The 24,215-nt window shown below is 42.8% G+C and overlaps 1 protein-coding gene across 1 annotated transcript in view; it reads left to right on the top strand.

The window, feature by feature from the left end:
- Positions 1-679, top strand: part of SPAG6 (sperm associated antigen 6) — a 34,197-nt gene extending 33,518 nt beyond the window's left edge. Inside the window, exon 11 of the mRNA XM_053970603.1 lies at positions 535-679. Within this exon, the coding sequence (XP_053826578.1) occupies positions 535-601 (67 nt within the window). The 3' untranslated portion in view covers positions 602-679. The remainder of the gene's footprint in view (positions 1-534) is intronic.
- Positions 680-24,215: the final 23,536 nt, after the last annotated feature.

The following is a 24,215-nucleotide window of genomic DNA, read 5'->3' as shown; positions in this document are numbered from 1 at the left end:
TGAAAACCTCCTGGATAATGTCCATCCTTGAGTGGCATTAGAGAGAGAAGGTCACTGCGACAATTTTTTTTTGTTCTAGAACCAGTGTCCCTCTCATGGATGTAGGCTTCATGTGAGTTTCAGGGTGTGTGCTTATATCTGACAAACAGCAGCAGACTATTGTCATTTGCAGCCAACAGTTCTGTGCAAACGCATGCTTTTTTGTTAAAGGCCATAATTTCAAAAGAAGCCAGCACCTACATTTCTCAGTAAAGACAATGCTTATGGCAGCGGAAGCTGACCCAATCTAAAATGTAGCTGCTTACCTACATGCCTTAAAAGAAGCTAAATATATTTTAAAAAACCTGACTTCCAAATATAAATGATAATGGAAGTTGAAAAGCAGGTTGTTAAAACATTGTATGGGAGTAACTGTAGAGTTCCTTGACCAGTGTTTAATTTTTTCCTGATCAGTAGAAATATGCATAGTGTTTCATTACTTTGCACAGAACATGTCTTGTAGTCTAACACACAAACAAAATGTTTCTCTTTCAGGTATTATTCCCCGGGATATTCTGAGATACTCCTGGAAAGGGTGGAAAATTACCAACCAGTTTTATAAACTTCAGGGTTTTATTAGAGCTGCATTTCACATTTATGCCTTTATGACTGTAATACAAATACAGCTGTTGAAAGCCTTGCTTGATTCTCAAATCTCTTTCTCCTGTTTGAACTACTGAAAAAGCTCAGCAATTCTAGCAAGTTATATTTTGTTCTTTATAAAGAAAAGAACAAAATTGTTTGTTGCTAAGTTTTTGTTCCTTTTTGTTTTTCTTTAACATTACTACCAGGTATTGCCACATATATGAATGGAATTTCATGCAGGAGTGATGATTTATCACAGAAGCTTTTTTAGAATCAGTCATTTCCTTTTCCTTACACAAGAAAAGTTTGTTATCTCATTCAAATTTTAGCCTTCTCAGTACTATTACCATTTTCCCCTTTTGCCTTTGTATATTGTTTAAAGCTTCCCAGGCTTGATGAGGGAAAAAAAGCTGTGTTTTTTCTAATTATGGAATTCTTTCTGCACTGAGATATCTCCTACTGCTACCTTTGAGGAAGTAATGTGTTGTGATTTTACATCTCCAAACATGTTAGTAGCAGCTAAACAAAGAAATAATCAGAGATGAAGATGATAAAAGGGCTGAATTCTGCATGATATGGTAGTGTGGTGATCCTGGCCTGGTAGATAATACATCTTCTGCTAAAGGCCTCCTAATTAAGGCAGGATTCTCTGTGGAGGAAAGGGGCAATACACTGTTTGGCCTGTGCATGGTTGTTGCTCTTGAGGACAGAGTGAACTCAGAACTTCCATGGATGCGAAGGGAAGGACCCTGGGAGGATTGGTTCTGCGGGGGTCAGCAGCACATTTGTGTGGCTCAGAAGAGAGGAGGTTTGCTTGGCTGCAGGAACACTGTTAGCAAAGTTCTGAGCACACTCAGAGGAAATCTGAGGACACTGAGGTCGCACTGATTGGACTGATGGGCCTAAGGTGGCTTAGGATTTGTCCTTCAAGAGCTGAAGAGTTGAGTTAAAACACATTTGGAACTTAAGTCTTGAAGCTGCAGATCACATCGACGTAGAGGTATGAGCTCTTTCCCATCTGCAGAACATCCTGAAACTATTTTCACCTTCTTTTGGAGAGTGAAAAGACTTTTGCATTTTGCTTACTCCTCTGGTGTACCACACAGCAAACAACTCTCTAGTGTTCTCTAATATGTAACTGTCATTTACCATTTTTTGTTCTAACCATTTTTCTTTTTCTCATTTGCAGCAGTTTGGGGGGTATAGTTTTTTGGTTTTGTTTTGTTTGTTTGGTGGGGTTTTTTTTTGTTGTTGTTGTTTTGTTTTGTTTTTCATTTTTCCCAAAGACTACTAAACAGTGTTTCTGGAATGGGATATGGAAATACTGGCAGCCACAAAGAAAGACAATATTTGAAAACTTCCACTGGAGAGAAACTTCCCTACTTTCTTAAACATATAACTGAATGGGTTTATAAAAGGATAGTCTCATCTATTACATGTAAAGCAGGAGCAAAGACTGATTGCAGTTGGAAATTATTTAGAGTGGCTTTTCTTTGCCAAATTCCAAATGACTAATTTTTTATTATTGTTAGCATATTTTTCAACAGTTCACAAGAATATTGGTGGGCTATCCTGTGTTAAAATTTATTTCTACAGAGGGCTGTGCTCCTGCTGTGAGGTCCTTGGTGCTCTCAGACTCTGCTTTTCAGGAGGAGCAGGGGCTGCACAGTACCTTACTGTACAGAGACTGAGACAGAAACTGTTGGTGTCATGAATGTCGGTACAGAATCCACACCAGATGGGTTCTTTCCTTAGCCCACAGCTAAATGAAAAGCCTTGGAACTGACTAGCTTCTACCAAATGCCTTTTTGATTTTAGTGTTTATATTCTGACATTAATGCTAGGATATTCTGGCACTATTAATGCTAGTGGAAAAACTTTGAGACTTAAGAAGATTGTTGTCAAGAGTAATACTTAATAATTTTCCCAGGTGCATTGTGGATATTTAAAAATCAAATCTTGTACAATCTCTGAAACAGAATGCAATGGAAGGGCTTCAAGACAGTCTTGAAGGATCTGAAGCCTCTATTTTCCCTGACAGAGCAGAAGTGGTGCAGAGGGCTGTGTGCAGATGGGAGGCAGCAGAGGCATGGAGCTGTGTGTCCCCAGAGCTGCCTCGTGGGCTCGGGAGCACCCCCACCCCACACAATGCTAATGTATATGTTTTGTGCAGAGAGAGCAAAGAGGCTTCAGTCCCCTGACAAATGTGCTCCTGCTGTGTCACACTGTGCTACACTGTAAGGATTCCACAGGGTTAAATTTCAATGCCTAAACAATTTGTTCACAGTCTTTTCACAGTCTTTTTCTGATTCCTGACAAAGGAAATGATTGCACAAGGCAAACCTTCAAAGCGATCTGATTGTGTAGAGCACAATCTAAATCAGACCTAGCATAAATACATCTTTACATCCCTGGGCAGCTCTGGCCTAGGCCAGTGGCTGTTTGGCCTCTTGTTGCAGGATTCCTGGACGATGCCACATCCCATTAGGCTGTGGCAGTGCAAAGTCCTCTCCCACGTAGTTTGAGACCCCAGCAGTTGTTCTTGGCTGGCAGGCTGCTTCTCTGCCTTGCACAAACACCTTGTGGCTGGAGGCTTCCCTGGAGGTACCTGTCTGCACAAGACAGATCTAGTCCTTTACAGCAGAATTATTGCTAATTTCTATTTCACTAATGTAACTATGGCAAGAGTTGCTTTTTTCCTGTAGTGTTTCACAAGGCGTTTCTTCAGCGTTTCTATTCCATCCTCTTATTTGGTTTAAGTCATCATCTAAAACTATATTAATGTTTGTAATAGCTGCTCTGGCAGGCTTCAAGTGTGTATAATTTGTCTCAATTTCATATAATAAAATGTAGATTTGCATTTTAATTCGTTCAAATGCTGTTTTCATGCAAGTGTGTGACTGTGGTGCTAGAGAAGATGAACAACAAGCTCATTTTGCAGCTTGGCCCCTACACTGCCTTTGGATGTTTGTCTCAGCTTACCACTCAACAGTGCCTACTTTGGAGCTTAGGACATACAGACATTTCAAGTCCCTCTCACAGAGGTGTCTTATTAAGACACACAAAGATAATTAAGCCAGGGCTTTGGCAGAAATAAATATAAGCCCTTAAATCATTTTGCCTGTTCCTTTGACTGCATCACTGGGACTTTTCAACTCAAGTCTCTAAAGATCTTCTTTGGGGGCCTGAGCTGTGATTTCTGTCTGCATTACTATGGTTATTTTTACATCTACAGATGTAAACCAGGGCCTTGACAGAACTTGTGGATGTGTAGAACTTTTACCATATTTCATTCAGCAGATGGATTAACTGGCCTACAAAAGCTCCTTTCTTTATCTGAATGACTGGAAACCTAGAGGATCTGAAAAGGGGAAATTCAAGGAGTTCAACTCTTGTGCATATAATGTGTTCTGTATGTCCAGAGGGATTTACCATGGGATTGCTTTGTCTCATCTGAAGTGATCAAGCTGCTGGAGATCTGCATCTCAACAAACAAATGAACAAAATGTTGAAGGAGTTGAATGGAACTGGTGGAGGAAATGAACCTCATTTTGTGAAGTAAAGCATAAAGTTACTGTAATTAGGAAGTGGCTGGAGTGTGAGTAGATCTTCAAGTGTTCTTGATTTGGTCTATGGGTTGTGAATTAGCCTGGCCCAAAGGGAGTTTTAAGCATGGAAAGTGCCATGGGATGCTTTCAACTTTGTTATAAATTTGAGTCCTCTGCGTTCTGGGTATGAAGGGGTGGCAGACAATTGTCTCACCATGTGAGGAATCTGTGAAAGCACACTTGCCTCAATTTCTTCCTTAATGGCTGCTTGGTTTCCAGTATCTTGATTGTTGGAATTTTAGATCTCCCTTTGTGACCAGCGGGGGAAGGAAATATGGAGTAGGACTGGATTGCAAAGCCAGTGGTTCCACTTCTCACACTGACATAGGATTGCTTTTATGGTCTTGGATAATTATTACAAATCCCTATGATTCATCATCTTCATCTGTGAAGTATCTGTTCTACTCCTTTGTTAACTTACAGAAGTGCTGGGAAAATTAAATTCATATGAGAGGTTGATGCAGCAGAACTTAAGTTCTTTATAACTAATACCATATTCAGAAAGAAATATTGTTTAAGAACCTACAAAAATTTACCTAGATTTTTAGAATTGGAGTTGAACTAAGACTCAGTGGATTTTGTGAGTTTCCTCATCTGATACAATTTAAAGGAATCACAGAGAAAGAGGAAATTATTAGATCTTGTGACTATACTAAAACTATTGATGTTATTTTTGTATAATACTTATCTGATAATATTGATGCTACTGTGCTTTATTCTGCAACCAGCTCTGTAATTTAGCTAGTGAAAATACTAATTACATTATTACCGCTGTACTGTATTTCTAGATACAGCACAAAAGACTGAGTTAGCAAATATGTATAAGCAATACTAATGCATATTTTGATGATGAGAATGCCTTTTAAGCCAGGAAATGGTTTTGTGCTGCCTTTCATGAGAAGTTACTCCTGCTTGGGTTAAGCACGTTTTATGGCTGCGTCCCTCCTGCCCAGAGGTCGGATCACGAGGCTCTGAGTGCTCAGTGAGGTGCTGAGGGACTGGGAGCTGCTGTCTGTAGCAGAAACCAGTTGTGTTCACTCTCATGCATCAGCAAGCCATGGAGAGGAGCAATGCACGGCTACTAATGTCCCCCGTTTAGCATATTTCCACTGAGATTTTGAAGGCTTGCTTTTTCTTCATAAATACGCTTGTTCCGACTTCCAAATTGAGTTAAATTATAGGTACTCAGATTAACATTAGCTCTTCTGTATTTTATTCCTTTTGTAACAAAAATTAAACTTCAAGAGGTGAGGAAAGTGTTTTAATGTATTTCTTTAAGACAAAGCTTTTGATTACTTGCTTGTGTCAATTTAGCAGCAGAACTCTTCATAATCTTATGATGAGATCTGTGCCCTTTGCTCTCAAGGAAAGTTTTGTCTTCGCTGATGCAGACTAGTGATGTGTTTTATCCCTGTTGTTCTATTTATAATTAGGTCTGATGCCCTCTGAACACATTCACCTTTCAATATTAGGTCAGTGTTAAAGCCATTATCAACCTAAAAGGTTGGATTGCTATCAGGATCCAGCCTTTGTTGCCCCACAGTGCTATAAATTATATTACAATCTATTGTTAAAAATTAATAATATGCCACATAGAGGTCTGATGGAATCATGTTAATGAGAACACTGAAGCTTCATTGACTTGCAATATCATTAGAGCTCTGAGACAGGTTTATAGCTTTGTGCAAACTATATTTGTGTTGGTTTAGACACAGTATTTATTTGGTCACACCCAGCCAAATGTTTCCTTACTAAATTAAAATAAATGCTGGTTAGTTCAATGAACTACAGAGATATATAGTGTAATTTCAGGTTCTCAAGTCACAGAAAATAAGCCCCAGCAATGGAAATCAGCAGAGAATCAAAAATGATGGATATACTAGAGTGAATACGAACAAAGAGGGAAGGGAGTTCACTGGGTTGGGTGCAGTTAATATTTTGTGACTCAAGCAATGTGTAAAATTTGGAAATAACAGCTCCCATTTGTAGTCTGCCCTGGTCTTTATGTAACTCCTCCCTGTATACACATATGTACACACTTGCAAGCATAGTCAACCAAAATGTAATCAAAATTACATCTGTCTGCTTTCATAAGACTTGCCTCTGTAAAGCATCTTTAGGGGCTGGTGGGCAGCTCCCGTGCTCACTAATGCCAGCTTTATGGTACTGATTTCCATCCAGGCCAGCAGCACACATCTGATTTTCATTGCAGTGAGAATCAGGCGCTAGATATTCATCACCTGTGCTCCAAACAGCTCTGCTTTTTACTGGAAGCAAAGCAGAAGCAAGAAAATTACTTCCCTGCTTTCTTCTCCAACAGTACTTCAAATGAGGGAATGGTAGGAAAATCTTTCTAGAATTGGGGAATGGCTCATGCTCTGTGTTGGAAACATAACCTGCAGCCATGCAGAGCACGAGATAGAAAGGGAGGTTTGAAAAATCAGTAGCATGCTGGTGATGCAGCCCTTACCTGCTTTGGGAAATGGATGTTAAGGAAGCTTCAAGTTCCCCATCTCCTTTCATGGGTAACACACCCTTGCTGTAGCTGTCCCCAAGTTTGGTCATGGGGCTCTGCCTCCTGCTCTGGGGCAGGAGATTGCATCAGTGACACTGTGGCAGTGCTGCTCATGCCAGCCAAGCATTGGATCGTGATTCATACAGACATTTTTATTTTATGGAAATGGAAAGAAGGATAATTTAAGTGATTTATAAGCAGTTTAACAATATGAAACTTCCTTGCTTTCAGTCACTCCAGAGCAAACCCTGTACCAGCTTATCTATGAAGACTATGAGGTCTTGGAGCACACAAGAGACAGGGAAATTTGGCAGTGGGAGGTTGAAGAGGATTCAAGGAGGGTGGGCCTTGTGCCGGTGCTGCTTGTATGCTGTCACAGCTAGTGGGTGGAACTGAAATTGCTCTGTTCTTAATTGCATGCGTCAAGACCCCACCCTACCTTGGACAGAGGTACTGCACCCAGGGCATATGCCTACAGGGTGGAGACACTACAGATTCCCTGCCTCCATCCCATGTCCACTTGGCATCAGTGCACCAACCTGACCTAGCTGGCTCTGGCACAGTGAGGCCTTGCAGCTCCTCAGGATGTCCCCAGGGTGATGTTCATAATGCTTTGAAGTTGCAAACTGCTATGAGTACTACGTGCTGTTACCGTTCATCAGTGCCATCAATGTGTAGCTGACTATAGCTCATTTCCCTGTGATAATTCCCTTGGTTAAACTGAAGAAAATGAACTGTTTTGATGACAATGTTTTAAGAAGCTGCCATTTCAGAAGCTATAGCTATAGCTATGTCTGTGATGTATCACCCTGACCGACAGCGAGAGCTTTCCCTCTAAGTGTGGAGCTCCAGTTTGGACCACCTCTCCTTATTTTTGTATTTTTTTTTTTAATATCAGGCATGACCAACTAGTAATAAAATCTGTTAATTTTTTGCCATGGACTCAAATTATCATGAGGTCATGAATCACTGCTTTAGGCCTAGCCCTCCCCCTCCTAAGTGTTTTTTAAAATCCAGATTTGTGTTTATTCTAACGTAGTCATGCAATGTGAATGTTTGGTAAAATTGCCATTTAATTTACAATAGAAGACTGCTTTAGCAGCTGTTTTATGGCAGTTTAACTACTCTGACCTAAATGACTGTTCTTAAGAGATTTAAAAGTAATTGAAAATGTAAAAAAGTCCAAGACCATCCTTTTTTTTTTTTTTGAAACATCTTTCAAATGGCTTATAAACAACTTGAATTCCTCTGCAGAATTCAGATTAGAGAGGAAAGAATGTCAGTTTACTGGGAATTGTTCTCTGACCACCTGAGAAAAATGAGTTTTTCATCCCCTTGAACATCATCTGGAACTATAATAAAACATGCTCTCAGCTGGATTCCTTCTGTGTGAAAATAGACAGAGCTACATCATTGCACACCTAAAGGAAGCACAGAGAAATATAAAAGCAATCTAAAATCTGGATTTTTTTCTTCTTCTCTGAGGCCACAAGTAATTTTCTGTAATCTCAATGAATATTATTTGAATCTTGAAAGAAGGATATAACTCTTCCTTCCCCTCAATGTGAGCAGTCCAAATGAACAGAGCTAGACATATTATATAGAGAGTTAAGTCACCTGTCAGGATCATAGTGTGAAAACCCTTAAGCAATGGCTATTGAAAGAACTGCAAAAATCCACAAAACTGAAAGTAAGTCTTGAAAATCCACAAGTAACTTAATAAAACTTCAGCTGAATATTCATTCCAATCTGTAGCAGATGAAGGAAATGTGGTGCTCCTGGTGTTGGAATCCTGTGGTGATAAACACATGAAGAATAGATAAAAGATGGTTATTAGTTAGCTAATGGTGCAGACAGGCCATCCTACTTGTCTGGGGAGCTGGTCCTGAAAACCCTCAGCCAGGCAAAAGCTTTTGTTGATCTGAGGGTGACTGTGCACTGAGGCAATGTTCCGGGCTGGGGCATATGGCAGTCAGATGACAGTGGTGCAGCTCCCATGATGTGCTCTGGACTGGTGGGATGGTTGGATCTCTGCAACTTCACACAAGTGTGGTGTAATTTGAAGCTGTTCTGCAGGGAAACTGTAGGCAGCAAGGACAATTTCTAAGCCTGATACAAATTCCATCCTGTTTAACTGCCACCAGTTCTACTGCTGCAGATGAGCAAACCAAGTACAAAACAAAGCAATGGAGGGAATTGGCCTGGCTTCATACTGCAATTGAAAAACTCTCCATTAAAAGAGCATTTGCCATAGCCCCAAAAGCACAGAAGGTCTTTGCTGTCGTCTGTTGCTGCTGTGCCCTAAGTGGGCAGCTGGTCCGTTCCTTCCCTTTCTCCTACTGAGGGAAATAGTGGTTCCGTCACTGTCTTCTGGATTTCCCTCACCTCTATTTTTTTCCTTTTCATTTCTTTAACTGAAATTCAGTGATGCACATATCTCCTACATGATTTCTTTTTTCTGTGGGACAAATGCAGGAATCTGAACTTTAGCTCACTCCAATATTTTCCCAGTCCTCACGTACTCCCTCTCTTCTTTGATTCCAAGTCATGATGCACTTAAATAATTTGTCCTGTTTTTGTTTATTTGGCTAATTACTTTTCACATCTCCTTCAGCCCTTCTGAATTACCACTCCACACATTACTTGTCATAGTTCACACCCCTTTTGTTTGACTTTGTTTTATCCAAAGCTAGTTACTGAGTGTTGGCAGAATTGTTATAGCATCTCACAAACAGCTGTTTTTTCTTGTGACAATAGGCTGATGTATGCTCCAGAGTGAACACACAGCCTGCATATTAAATACTTACAGTGTTGTGACAAGCACAAACAAGTTTTTAAATACTTTAAAAAAAAAATTAAGATGGAGATTCAAAATAGGAAATAATTGAAAAGAAACAATACCAAACTGAGGAGCAAGCATGCCTGAGATGAGACACTCAGTATCAGCTGTCAGGTAAATCTGAAAGAAGATCTCTTGCAATAAAAGACTTTGAGAGAAAAACACCATGGGCCCCATGATGTCCTGTGCATAGGCAATGCAGCATGTGGATGCCTGCACAGTTTCTGCTGGATTGTATCTGAGTAAAGGGATCACAGAGCAAACGCAGCTCTACTTACTCAGCAAGAGAGGATGTTCCTATTTTACAGAATTGATTTATTTCTTCAAATAAACTTTTATCAGACAACTATGTCATGGTCACACTGAGAAGATATTTTAATGACTGCTTTGGTTTAAAGCTGTGAGGAGTACACTGCTGCTTTCATCCTTCTCTCTCCTCTCTGTATCTTTCCTCCACCTTTCCGTTACTTTTCCCCATTAATGTTCGATGCACGCTCTAAGGTATGTCTGTCGGTGGGTATTACTTTCACCAGCCTTTCCTTGCAGTAGTGTGTCTATAAATGGCAGACAGCATCATTCCTAATTACATGTTGCCCCCAGATGCTCCAAGGGTGATGCTGATGGATTGCTGTGTGGGTGGTGTTGAAGGGGCTGGGGGAGGGGAACTGGGATGCAGCTCCTCTAAGTGGTAGCAGAAATCTCTCTTCGAGCTGGGCTTGTCAGTCCTCCCTTGGTAAAGTCATCTCAAGAATCTCCGAGATCATGGAACTGGGCATTGGAAAAGGGGACGCAATGCAGGGAAGGCTTCAGAGTACAGCCCAAACAAGCGGGGAAGATGAAGGAACAGGGAGAGACAGAGAATTCACTCTTTACCTATCCGTGCAGGAGGCACGCAGCTCGGAGGGCTGGCAGAGTACACAAGCTGCTACATCCCGCTTCCCTGATGTCGTTTTCCCCGCCCCGAGTTCCGCACCGGGCGCGGAGCTCAGCGCGCAGCCGGAGCGCGGCTGCCCCGCCGCTCGGCTCCTTTCCTCAGAGGCGTTCCGGACATCAGGCACCTACTGCGTGGGGTCAGAGATCACTGGCGTGGTAGAAGGCAGACTGGGCTCTGGAATTGAATCAGGCCGAGTTTGGGTGCCAAGAGTGTGGCTATGGAACTGGTCGAGCGGCTGACTCGCACCAGCTCCGCGGCCGGGCTGTGAGCAGCAGGCAGCCTCTGCCCCCGAAAAACACCGCCCTCCCCGGCCCAGGGACAGGCATTCCTGCACCGGCAGGCTGAAGAGGAAAAATGGGCTGGCGAGTCATCCTGGACATTAAAAATATCTCACCAAACCCCCGAGAAATCCAGAGAACGGTGAGGAGGGATCTCCAGTCAAGTGTTTGTCGGTTTTGAACAGACCTTTACTCTGCAAGGTCTGATAATAGGGAAGGAGGAAGTGAGAGAATGCACGTGTGCAAAGCACAGCTGCAAGATCTGTTTCCTTCTCTAACTGTTCTGTGGTCCTTGAAGGGTTTATATTTAGTGTCCCTGGCAGGTCAGCCTGCCAGCTGGGCAGCTGCTAGGAAAACATGGACGGAATAGGCAGTACTGGCCTTGGGGACTGCAGCAATTGGACTGCATGGGTTTTTACAGCTCAGCCTTAGTGCCAGGCTGGGAATTTGCTCCATCACAGTGTGCACTGAAACTGGGAAGTGTCTAGGAATGGTGTGCAGAAGCACATTTAAGAATGTAAGACATCACTGCTGCATCCGATCAATGATCCATCCAGCCCTGAGTGTGACAGTGCTGCCGACAGAGAGCAGGTGAGCCTGTCCTCTCTGCACTCCCCCAGCACCCCCAGTGGCTAGTTCATCACTGCCTACGCCTTCCAGTGTCTGCTTATAGAGCCATTGCCAACTCACTCAATTTTGTGAAGTCTTTCTAGAGTTACTTGCCTGAAAGCACTTTGTGACATACAAACTTAAGGACTTGTACACTCCCTGTTGAGGTACTCACTGAAAATGTCGAGTAAAGCCAGTCCCACCATCAATCCCGCAGTGTGGAGATCTTGTTCATGCTTGTTTTCCACCCTGAACAGTGGCTTTTGAGCCTCATCTTTTGCTTCATGTCCCGTCTCCAATTTTCTATCTATAAAGAGTCTTCTCATTGTGTAGTGAGTTAGTTTCTCTGATATGATAACTTTGTTATAGAACCTAATCAAAAGTTTTTTCAGAATTGGACAGTTCTGTGTCTGCTGCACCCACTTTGTCTTTTCTGGTGCACCCTGAGGGCTGCGGTGGGTTGGTGAGTCAGGGTTTCTCTCTGCAGAAGCCACACTACCTTGTTCCCAAGAGACCATGTTTATCCTTGTCTACAGTGACTTTATTTTTTCAGACTCTACTGCCATTAGTAAGGATGGATGGCAAACTTCCTGGTCTGCAATTCCCAGGCCCCTTCTGAAGTCCTTTTATTGGCTGTGAGTTGCAATGGCAGGTTGCCAGCCCACTGACGGCCTGGGCTGCCCTCCCCATCCCGTGCAGCCTGAGACTGAGGGGTGTGGATGAATGGTAGTCAGGGACAAAGCGGAGCTCTACTCAGGAGTGAAAACCACCATCCAGAGAAGTGTCAGTAACTAATTTATTTTAACTTCAAAACATGTTTGCTGAATTTCTGAAGGGAGTACTTAGATGCCAGTTATTTCTCCCCCTCTTCCCTCCAGAGGGACAAGGCATTTTGCCTGCCTCCTCATACAATGGTCAGTGAAATACAGAGATTTACAGAGATTTACTCTACAGAGTGTAGAGATTAGGTGGAACACAACTTCTGTCTTGGGTCTCACAGTCCCAATTGATATATAATTGGTATTTGGGGGGATATTCCCTACAGTGTGATGGAAATATCTGTATTTTCAGTGTATTGGAGTGAAGAGGGGAGAGACTATACTTTCAAATCATCTAGATCAGGATTTTAACAGAAGGCATGAGCACAAAACTGAATAACATAGCTAAATACAAACCCTTTGGGCTACAGAAACACCACAATGAAAAGTTTTTAATACTCGAGTATTAAAGCAGGTGTCTTATGTGACACCAAACGAGGGACAAATGCTGCTACAGAGCCTCAGAGGATCCAGCTTGTAAAAGAGACTGTAAGGTAGCAATGCACTTTTGGCAGGTAATACTCATTACTGATCATCACCAAACAGGAAGAAATGAAAATACAAATGCAAAAAAGAAACAGCAAACAGTAAATAAAAACACAAGAGGCAGAAGTAAAATGTCAATTTTTTATTGTCCTTGATGAGACTGCCAAGGAGTTTTGTTCTGGAAAGAGAAAGTGCCACAGCAGGATGGGAATGCTTGCTTTGGATGGGTTGTCATATCTGTCATCATTATAAACATGGACAGATGATGATGATCTCTCCATTCTGTTTCTAGTTTTTCTTAGTCTCCAGAGATGCTCATCCAGCTGTTTTCATCAAAATTTATTCAGCTAATTTGTCCACTTTCCTTTCTTGTTTTCTTACAGTGCTTCTTTCCTCCATCAAGCTGGTAACATTTCTGTGCTCACTGCTGCTTTAAGCTCTTCCTGTTCCTGGAAACACTGACTGCTTTCCAGTGCCTGGAGGGGTGTTAGTCTTCCTCCTTCACTGGTTTTTCTGCACAGTGTGGCACCCCCCACTGCTTGAGGAGGGGGCAAGGTGGGAGAAGAGAAACAGGCAGTGGCTGGGGCTCTTTAAGCGGGTCACTTCTCATAGATACAGGTTCCTTCCTCTCCTCTTACACACACATCCCTCGGGTACTGACCCCACGTTTATTTTCTAGCCTGCAGCAGCAGTGTGTCTAAACCCAGGCAGCTGACAGCACAGCTTGAGAGTTCAACTTACTGTTGTAAGATTTTGAAGACAAGCAGGTTTCACAAGGCTGCAGCTTAAAGGAAAGTATTTCTAGAAGCCAGTTCCTCTCCAGGGTTTTCAGAGAAGATGTGTATGATCACTGATACTTTCCAGTCTTGGTTTTTGGTAAGTGAGGTGAAGAAAGGTTCTCTAGGTATGTTTCTTCTTCTTCTTCTGCTTTTTTTTTTTAATATAACAATCCCTCCTAGTTATGTAGCTCTCCTCACCCTGAGCTTGTCACAGCCTGTGTCTGAGGAGGACTACTTTGAATGAGATTTATATGCATTTGGTATAATTTGAAACAGACTGAAACTTAATGTCAGGGCATTTCATGACATGCAGAACCTTAAAATTATGATGGAAGTCATCTGGGGACCTGCATTGGCAGTGTACAGCCCTTCTCACTGGAGTTGTTCCTACCTGCTTACCATAGCCTGCAAAACAAACAGCCACCCATGCATTCGCAGTGCAGAGAAAATGCCACGGTGATGGATGATGTCCAGGTGTGACCTTTCACCTGTACGGTAGCCAAAAATCTTTGTGGGAAGAGTGCATGATGGAAAAGTGCAGGATAATAAAATAAAAAAAAGATCAGTCAGGTGTAGAATTCTGTTGTTAAAAGAAGTATTAACTATTTTTGAAATACCCAAGCATCTGACAGGCTAGGCCACACCTGAAAGAGTGACTGGTAAAGCCCCGGCTGGCTGAAGCAGTTCAGTCCAAAGGGCAACTACTGCTGGCAAGGGCAGAGCATATCTTCAATGAGCTGCTACAATGGATGCAAGAAACTGAGCACACAGTCTATTATCAAATGCATGGTGGAAACTTGACATTTCAGCAATGTAATGTGCTTGGTTTTCCAGTAGAATGAGACTAATATGCTCCTTTTCTGTGCTTGATGCAGCGTCATTCACATCTGAGCAAAATAAATGGGGAAGAAGAGAATTTTGGTATCTATTCTAGGCATTGCTAATTTTAGTGCCACTAAGGATAGGGATTTCCCACCCCCTCTTTTTTTCCTTTTTTTAAAAAGAAAATACAACAAAACACATGAATCTTAGAATAAAAATAATTGTGAAGGGCAACATCTCTGCTGGTTCTTTGATACTGGCACCTTGATAGCTGCAGTACGTCCCTTATGTTGTCTGGAATGAAAACCAGCTATCAAACTCTGACACAGAGGAGTTATGAAGTCTTGCTAGCTTCTCTGAACCCCCAAAACAAAACAATGTTTGTGTAGCTGAAATAAATAGAGAAACACCATGGATGAAACCTTCTTAATTCAGTGCCATTAATACAGAAGATTCCATCTCTAGTCTGTGTGCAAGAGGTTTTGAATCCCAATTTTTGAATCAGTCACCTGTCTCTCTTTTGCAGCTCCTCCTTCTACCATTGTGGCAGTTCACAATAAAACCGATCTGTGTATCGAAGGAAAACGGTGGAGAAAGGCTTGTGCTTGGCCTTGCTGCTTTGAAATGCATGCAGACATATTTATTTCCCCTATGATATAGCTCCTATTATGTGCTTTGCATCTTTAAATGTGTGAAGCATCATGCCTGCCTGGCAGGACCCTGAGATTCAAACAGAAGAGAGACAGGCTTTGTTTTCTCTCTCACAGAGATTTTGATTTTGGTCTTTCTTTACCATTATGTTGGCTTGTTGAGAGAGTTAGTAAAAAACCCTATCATGTTTTCCCAGTTTCTTTAAATTTTCTGTGCACAAAGAGCAAAATGCACATTTTCCCCCTGCTCAGGGAAATGCTAGGAAAAGAAAATGTGCAAAAACCTCAGTGCAAGGAGCAATGTCTCCTCCTCTGCAGAGCCTTCTCACAGCAGACAGGCAGGCTGCACACTCACATTGGAAACTGCAAAACAAAGAAGAGAAACTCGCAGGCACACATTCTGGAGTGCCTAAGGACTATTTCTGTTCCTGCCAACCTGCTCCCAGCCTGGACAATAATGAAGGCATGCTGGTGTGGGAGGCCCCATACATGCCACCACGTTTTGCAGATGGAGCATTTGCCATTGCAGTTTCAGATCCTTTCATTTTTCTGCCCGGTTCTAGAGTACAAGAAAGTAAAAATACTGTGGAAGTAAATCTTCACCTGTGGTAGATTTACTAGTTAAACTGGTTAAGCACTGGTCTGATTTTGTAAGTTGTTCCACATCAGCAAGCAGAGGGGCTGCAGCCAGCAGGGAGCAAGGCTTGACTGCATCTGCTGGGGGTGGCTTTCCTGCAGGGCGACAAGTTTGAGCTCAGAGTTTTTCAAGAATAAGCTTCCTTCTCCCCATTCCTATATGCGCTTCAGTAGCTGCATGGCAGCTGTTTTCTGAGAGGAGGTGAGTCTAAAGCAAGCCAAAGTGAGTGAAGCCACATTAGCATTAGGGTTTGTTTGGATGGTCAGAGGCTTAACCATGCTGTCAGTCCTGATGAGTTCATGAAGAAGTTGTGGCAATTTGTGGGGAGGCCTCCAGGCTTTTGCATGAGGTGTGGACCGACTGTGGTTGGAGCTGCATTCTTTCTTCCCCCTGTATGAGTGACCTCCTTGGAAAATAAACCCCAGGACTTATGTCAGAGGAGTGTTCTGCATGCATTGAATAGTGACACGGCTGTGGTGTGTGTAGCTGTGTGTGTACATGGAATAGCAGTGCTCATACCAACATCCTCCCTCAAGAATCCTGCTGCGGGAGGACAGTTATAAATAACTCTTTGGCCACTATAATTGTTCTGCCAGTACAGGCTGCCAGAGAAATACATTGACTCAGCACATGCCTGAACAAGGTCCTCTCCCAGGCAGCACCTCCCTGCAAACATCCCTGCAAAGTCCTGTAGGTGCCTGGTGGGGCAGTGAGCCCCATCTGGCTGCTGCTGCAAGCTGCCATGAGCCAGTGCTGAATCAAATTAATGTTTGTAAAACATACTGAAGACAAAAAAAAAAAAAAAAAAAAAAAAGCACTGCTTAGGCACTAGTTGATATTATTTCAGTGCCCCCCGTAACAATTCTGTGTTGCAGGAACTGCAGGTACCTTTCCCTGCAGTGGTATCTCTGGGTGTTCTCAGTGGAAAAATGAACATTCTTCTGCCACTCTCACTGGTCTTTACTGAGCCAAGTAAGATGGCCTGGCATGTGTTCCCTGACAAGAGGAACAAAATTGTCCCTCGTGCTAACGTTCTTAACATCTAGTGCTGCAATGGCTTTTATGCCTCTTCTGGCTGCTACAGTCTTACCAAAGACAGCTCCCTGACCCTGTACCAAGTAGGAGGCTACAGTTAAATTTTCTTGCTGTTTTTCCTGAAACTATACAAATTCTTTTTGATAATTACATGGGAGACTCTTTTTCTTATTTTAAAAATTGCTTTCAAAATAGTAATTAGGAAACTGTCATTGTTCATTTTTCAAAGCAGGTTCTACATGGAATAAAGAACCTAGAGATGTGATTAACTTTTTATCACTTGGAGTACCAAAATGGCTATAAGTGAATCCAAATGTAATTTTCCTGGGAAAATAATTCCTCTGTTGTACAGGCCCTTTTTGCTATACATTTCAGGGCATGTTTTACCAGTGTAATTCGAAATTATTCAGAAAAAATCTTTGACATTTTTGTTTGTGGGAGTATCAATTCTCCATTTTTTATTCTGCTAATCCAGCTTTTTTATTCATGTCTAAAAGTAATTGCAAACTCTAACTTTCCAAGAACCTATTTGAGAGTACACAGTGTGTTCCCTTGACTGCGTGTCTCCATTTAAACCAGCACAATTACTTGGAGGTTCGCAGGTCTACTAGTGTGTTATTCTTACATTGCTGTATCTCTTTCCTGAAATGGTGATGCATCATACCTCTATGTGAGTAAAATTGCATGTGCAGTAAATGTTTTACCAGTATAAATACTTTGGTAAAATAAAATCATACCCAGTCTAATTATAATTAAAATACCCAGGGTGTTGACCAAGACTCACCTGTTAATTCTTTATTACAGTACATTTCCAGCTGCAACAGAATTTAAATACCATATTTTCTCTTGTGGGTTATTTTAATTTTTTCCCATAATGTCACGGATTTATTATTTCTGAATGCAATTACACCATCAGTTACAATGGCAACATTTTTATCTTTGCCCTGTGTCCCATAGAGACAAACCTTGAGAAGTCAAACTGTAAGCTTTCAAAAATGAGCTTATCTATGAGGTTAAACAAGGTGTGGCAAGCCTGACATGGGGCTCCTGCATCAAGAAAATGTTATTTTTCTAGCCCCTGGTAGTGGTCCTCATTCTGCAATGTGAAAATAGTTTTATAGTTGTGTATTTACATATTTTTAGCACTGTCATATACTGTGTTTTGGAGATGTTATATTTAGAAGCTTCTCAAAATGTGGAGCATGTGTTAAGTTTTTTTTTTGCGTAATCCATCAAGACTAATTTGATTTGAGACCGGTGCCTTTTTTTCCCCCCATCTGTTTGGAAAAGTGCAGTTGTAGAGACATCAGTCATGTAACACTTTCTATAAAACAGCTTTACTGACAGTTGGGAGTTGTCAGTAACCATGTGGATTTCAAGTTCTCAGTCTGGCTACGATGAGAAAAACCCTCTGACACATAATTTCCACAGAGCCACAGAATTTGAGGCTGGAAAGACCCAGAGTGGTCATCTAGCTGACCTTCCACCTAGACAACCCAAAGGTAAGTAATATTTCAAGCCTAATGGCTGCAGAAAACACCAGCTTTTGGGACAAACATACACTCAATTTAACAGCATTTACTCACCAATCACCACTGACTTTAGTTTGTATCTATGTTGTGTACATAACTGTGGCTTGTTTCCTGTTTCAGGTGATCTAGTTTCAACTTCCAGCCTTTGGGAAAGCTTTAAGAGATTCTGAATCTGTGGTCCGTGTCTAAATATGTGGAAACCAAACTCTGTATTGGATGAGGGTAGAACAGGCAGATGCCCCAGGAAAACAAATTCCTGGAAGCAGGAGAAGAGTTCTGCAGAGGTAAAACCATGTCCTGGCTGCCCATGCCCACAGTCCACTGAGTTTGCTACCCAGTGCTGGGGCAGAGGCAGGAGCAGGGGCTTGCAGGGCATGGCACAGGCTTGGTGGGCTTGACATGGGCTTGCAGGGCTCTGTCTTTATGTAGGAGATGGAGGAAAACACATTGAAGTGCCCATAAAGGCTCTTTTATTTTCAACTAAGAGCAGCAAAAGTCAGTTTTGCCCCTGTGTCATTGAGAAATGTGGGATTGTCTCTTCAGACAAGTGCAGCATTCTCCACTGTGTTCACCTTTGCGAAGATACCATACTGAAATGCTTCCATCTCTCACTGTAAGACGTTTTGTAGCCTCTAGGACTCTCTCCTGTTCATTTGTGTCCCACTCAGGAGGTGGCCTGAACAGAGCAGCCCACGAAGGCCGATGTCAGAACTGACATAACTTACTGCATCATACTTGGCCTATATCCATGTCTTTTCCCTAACCTCGGCTCATCAGCATGGGCTCTCTTCTGCTGTGAGTCTTTCATCCTTCTGATGAAAGCCAAAAGCTTGCTTTTGGCTACATTGGAAAGATTATGGTTTGCCCATGCAAATGATCAAGCTACTATTTGGGTTACAATCTTTCCTTCTTGTTGCATAATGTTGCATTGATTTTGGACTTTTTGAAAATACTACTCAGGAATCACTGTATCAAATATTTTGTGCAGTGCAAAAATAAGAAATCATGCATATTCAGCTACCTTCTTTCAAACTGGAAGTTAATTCACTTATCTTATTATAAATAATATTTTTCTATAATTTCCTACTGTTATAATTTTATTCAGTTTCTTCTAGAATCAAGGAGTTCATCTAGGAAATGCCATCCTGGAAATGGGGATATGATCAATAGTGGATGAGGTCAGCCACACCTCAGCTAAATCTTGGAACACCTTCAGGAGCAGAAGTTCCACAGGCTCTCTGGCAGCCATTGTCAGGGCTACCCTGCCCTCCCAGTGAATATGTCCTGTCCAGACCTCAGCATGTGTCCACTCCTACAGCCTTTAGCACTAAGAAGACAAGTTTGACTCTCTTCTGTATAGCCACCCTGTTCCAGCAGCCCTTAGCCTTCCTTTGATCAGATTAAACAGGCTCAGCTCCCTCAGCCCCTCTCATGTTGCTCCAGGCCTCTGATGATCTCAGCAGCGCTTTACTGGACCCTTTCCAAATTGACACTTCTGGCCTTATGCCCTCTGTAATCCCCAGCTCCTTTTAACCAGGATGGTTCCTCAGCGAGGTGCTTCCCAGCCTGGAACAGATCATGTTTCCTTGTTGAACATCATGGGGTGTCTGTTGGCTGGGATCTCAAGTGTATAAAGGAGCCTCTGCATGGGAGCTTTGCTGTTTGTCAGTGCAGACAGCTTAAGTCATCAACAAATCTGACTGTGTCACCATCAAGGTATCTGATGAAGATACTGAACAGTGTGGATTTTGGTACTGATCCCTCGGGTGCACCTCTGGTTCCTGGTCAGACATGACCAGACAGTTTTCAGTGCCTCTTTCAACCTGCTTTTTTAGCCCACACCCTCTAAGCTTCCAAATCATACTATGTGGAATGGTGTCAAAACCTTATAGGGCACATGACAGCCAGCACTTTCATCTTCACACATTCAGCAATTTCATCTTAGAAAGCGGGCTGGTCAGTCAAATTAGGTTTGCTTTAAGTCCATACTACTTGCTTCCCAACTAAGTTTTTGTCCTGTATGGCCTTCAGTGTGGACCCCAAGAGGGACACCTTCCCTGATCTTCTAGTGATCGAGATGATGGTGATCAGCAGGTAGTTCCCCAGTTTCCTTTCTTGCCTTTCTAAAGATACATGAGGTGTTAGACTTTTTCCAGACATTGGGGACTTCCCCAGTCTAGACAGCTGTCACAGACAGTGGTGTTACAATCCCACTGGCCAGTTCTTTCAGGAAATGTGTACTGTGCTTCATGTCAGTCTCTTGTATGTTCCCTTTTTGCATCTGGTTTCATCAAGAAGATGCTTCTGTAGCCAATTAAATATTCTGCTGAAATTCCTTCTTCCTGCACAACAGGATCATTTTTTGCTGAGCTACTCAGTAAGTTGTCTTTAAATATCATTCAGAACTTCTAGGCACATTTCCACTCCATGGTTGCATCTCAAGGGATTTTATTTAGCAACTCTGTGAGTAGGCTGAAGTTTCTTCTTCTGAAATCCAGAGTAATTATTCTGTAGCTTACCTTCCCAGCCTTGTTCTGGAATCTGAATTTAATAATGGTGACAGAAGATAAATCCAGGGTGATACTGTGACCATGCTCACTGCTGGAAGTCGAGTGTAATCCCTAGTTGTCCCCTCCAGCATTCACATGATGGAATTATCACTTGTACTGTAAAAGGAGCTCCTGGATTGCCTGGTCATTGCTGTGTTACCCTTCCAGCAGATGCCTGGTTTGAAATGTTTTGTAACAATCAGACTTGGAGGACACTTCTGCCACTTTTCTGTAGGAAGCCCTGTTCACATGCTCCTGTCCTGGCTGGACATGCTGTGAGAGGCTGCCCTGTTCCCAGTAGGTCTGTCCTCTCTGCTCCTCACCCATTCATTCCAGTCTCAGCATTCCTGCTGGAGCTTGGTACAGTCAGGGAACTCCTTAATACAGAGCACAACTCATATTGTTCATTTTTGATTCACTGTGATTCACATCTCCTTGATTAATTTTGAATCTCTTGATTCATATCATTCTTGTTTCCTAATCAAGATGTCACTGATCTCTAACCTTACAGGCAAATGCAGTCAAAGATAAGAAATCTAATTCCTTTTCTTATTATCTGGGCTTGGTATAGAAGTGTAATAATAATAATTACATATATATTGCTTTATCCTCAAGCTCTTTGAACCTGACCTGCACAGAATTTAGTGTTCTACAAGTCAAGCCATCTGCATGTGATGACATCAGAAGATGAAGTTCTGTTTGCTATAGAGAACTGCATTTGCACCCTAGAATGCTACAGCTGTGAAGGTGGAAGGTATTAGAGGGGCATGTGAGCAAATCTTTGTGCTAATGAAAGTACTGCACCAACATTAACATCAGGGTGAACAAGCAGAATTTTTTCTTTATTGGTTAATACCCCAAAGCCCCAAACAATCATGAAAAGAATAGACTCTTTTGAATGAAAGTCACACATTAACTTTATGTTTTATATTTTCTCCCACACCAGTTGAAGTTTTTTTTTTTTCCCATTCATTCATTTGACAAGGTTTTTGTGTAAAAGAACGAAGTAAAGGTGGGGGTATTTTTGTTTGGATTTTTTTGTGGGGTTTTTGTTGGTGTGATTTTTTTTTTTTTTTTTTTTTTTTTTTTTTTTTTTTTTTTTGTGTAAGCAGAAAGCTTGATCTTGGGCTGTTCCTGTAGCCAGAAGGTGCAGCAGCCTGGCTGCACGGTGACTCATGGCCCTGTGCCACATCACAAATAATGCTCTTATTAATCTCTCCAGGCTTTGTTCTGGCCCCCCTCCTAGTGGTGTCTGATTTCATGGTGTGGCGTAGCCAAAGGTCAGATAAACTACATGATGGCCAGAGCTGCTACTGCAGAAGGAAATCGGAAATGCTTCTCCCAGCAATTTCAGCAATGAGAATGGAGAGAAAAATAATTTCTTTTAGTACTAACCTGCCTGATGCGTCATCTTCTGTTTCTGTTTCAGTAGAGGAAAGCTGTGGTACAGCAGTAACCCAGGGAAGCAGCCAAGCCCAGCTGTGTTGCAAATGCTTCTGGATCTGCCTGGCTCAGTACATTTTTCAGCAAATATGTTCTTTCTTTACGAGTTTGATCATTTGCAACAAATGACAGTCCCAAGCTAGAAGAGATACTGTGCTTTGTCCCTGACTGAGCTGGTGTCATTGACTGATTCATTAATTACCCACTTTTCCCCAGATTAGATTCAACATACTGTTCACAAAGAGATAACCAGTCACAAATTAGTCAAGCTGAAGTTAGATGTGCTTGGCTACAGGGCCATTTTTTTGTTACCAGTTTCAGATGAGTGATTACTCTTGTGAAACTAGCTAGTGCTTCTTGCAAGTTGTTTCTTTTCCTCCATGTCTACCCAAAGTGTTTTTATTCAAATGAAATGGAGCCCATGCGCACTGGGTTGGGTGCTTTGTGAGCAGTTAGCACAGCCAGATCAAACATGTATGCTTGCTGTAAACTGGTGCATGGTTTTCCTTGCTCTCCTTTGAACCAAGCTAACTGTGGTTTCTGGTGACTGCTGTCTCTGTGCTATAGGCTCTGGCTAATGCTGACACATAGAGGACTTATCTGGAAAAAGAGTGGGGAGAACAAGACAGCATCACTTCCTGCACACACAGTCCTGGCCATTTCAATCAAAGATTGAGACCTTACTGAAGCTTCCTGGGTCACATTTAAATTGTTTTTGGGGCAACAGAACCTGCTGATGGCTAGACAGATGCAAGAGAGCAGTAAGATTGTTCTTCTAAAACCTCATAATATTGATATGAACATAGTATATGGATGAGCATAGCAATACCAGCTTCATTACAACTTTCAAAATCACATTAGTGCAAGTCTGCGGTGCGTGGGGCTCTGTTTTTCTGTCACATAGGGATATGCTGGCTCTGCTCCTGGGCTTTCCCTTGCAGCAGGGCTCCCGCTGCCCGCGTAGGCACAGGGCTCTGTTGGCCGGAGCCAGCAGTCATACGTTCCCATCCGGAGCAAGTGCCAGTGATTGCATAAAGCCCAGAAAAGGGAAGAGACTGATCCAAATGATCTGTCTTAAACCTGGCCTCCAAGACCATCAGGGGCATTGCACTGAGCAGATTTGGGGCTCGTCAGTCAGTTGGCTGCCCCCAGCTCATCAGCCTGTTTTCCAGCTGCCAGCAGCGGGCCTGGGCCGAGGCCCTGTGGGCCCCTTACCCCAGAGCTCACCCTGTTTCTGCCCCTCAGCTCACTTGCTGTCCTGTGGACCGTGGCAGAAACTGAGGAGGTGACAGCCAGGGCCTGCCCTCCTGCCTCAGCGTCCAATGTCCCCTTTGCCACTGCCAGCCTGGTCTCAGATTAACCTGATGCCTGGTGGCAAATTGTGCGGGAGCCGTGCCCTCTTTGGCTCGCTTAGCCAGGGGGGTTTGTTTTGCGGAGCGTGGTTATTACTGCTCTGCTTTTGTTCTTTGTCGTCAGTCCTGCCTTATTCTTATGTGCATTAACTGTTAATAATAATGTGAAGCGTTGTGCTTTGGCAGCCAGCTGAGTTCTGCACAAACCCGAGCACAACACGGCTGGCACAAGGCTGCTCGCTGCCGAGGCGGGCGGCCGGGCACGCGGAGCGCTCGGTTTGGCCACCGACAGGACCGGGCGCTTCCCGACGTCCTGACCAGGCAGCGGGGAAGGCGGGGAGGGCAGCCCAGCACATGGCGACACAGGGCTCAGCACTGGCCTGGCTCCCCTTCAGCCCGGGCTTCTCCCAGCACTGCCCCTTGTGCTCCTTCCCACCCTCCCGGGCTCCCCGTCATCCCTCAGGAAGGCAGCGGGAGGAGGGAGGAGCAGAGGGATGGATGAGAGCTGGCTTTACTCACAGATGCTGCTGCTGCAGAGGGAGGCACCACCACGGGAATGTAGACGGACAGGCAGAGGTGATTAATAGTGATACATATTATTTTAATTGAGTCTTGTTTGGCCTCTTGCTTTGCCAGGACTCAATTTTTTTGCTATTGTTGTGCTGTGAATTTAGAATTAATTTAAAGTATAATAAGAATCCCTCA

The sequence above is a fragment of the Vidua macroura genome, chromosome 1 (genome assembly GCF_024509145.1).
Source record: "Vidua macroura isolate BioBank_ID:100142 chromosome 1, ASM2450914v1, whole genome shotgun sequence".
Classification (NCBI taxonomy): Eukaryota; Metazoa; Chordata; class Aves; order Passeriformes; family Viduidae; genus Vidua; species Vidua macroura.
This window is presented reverse-complemented; position numbering and strand designations above follow the sequence as displayed.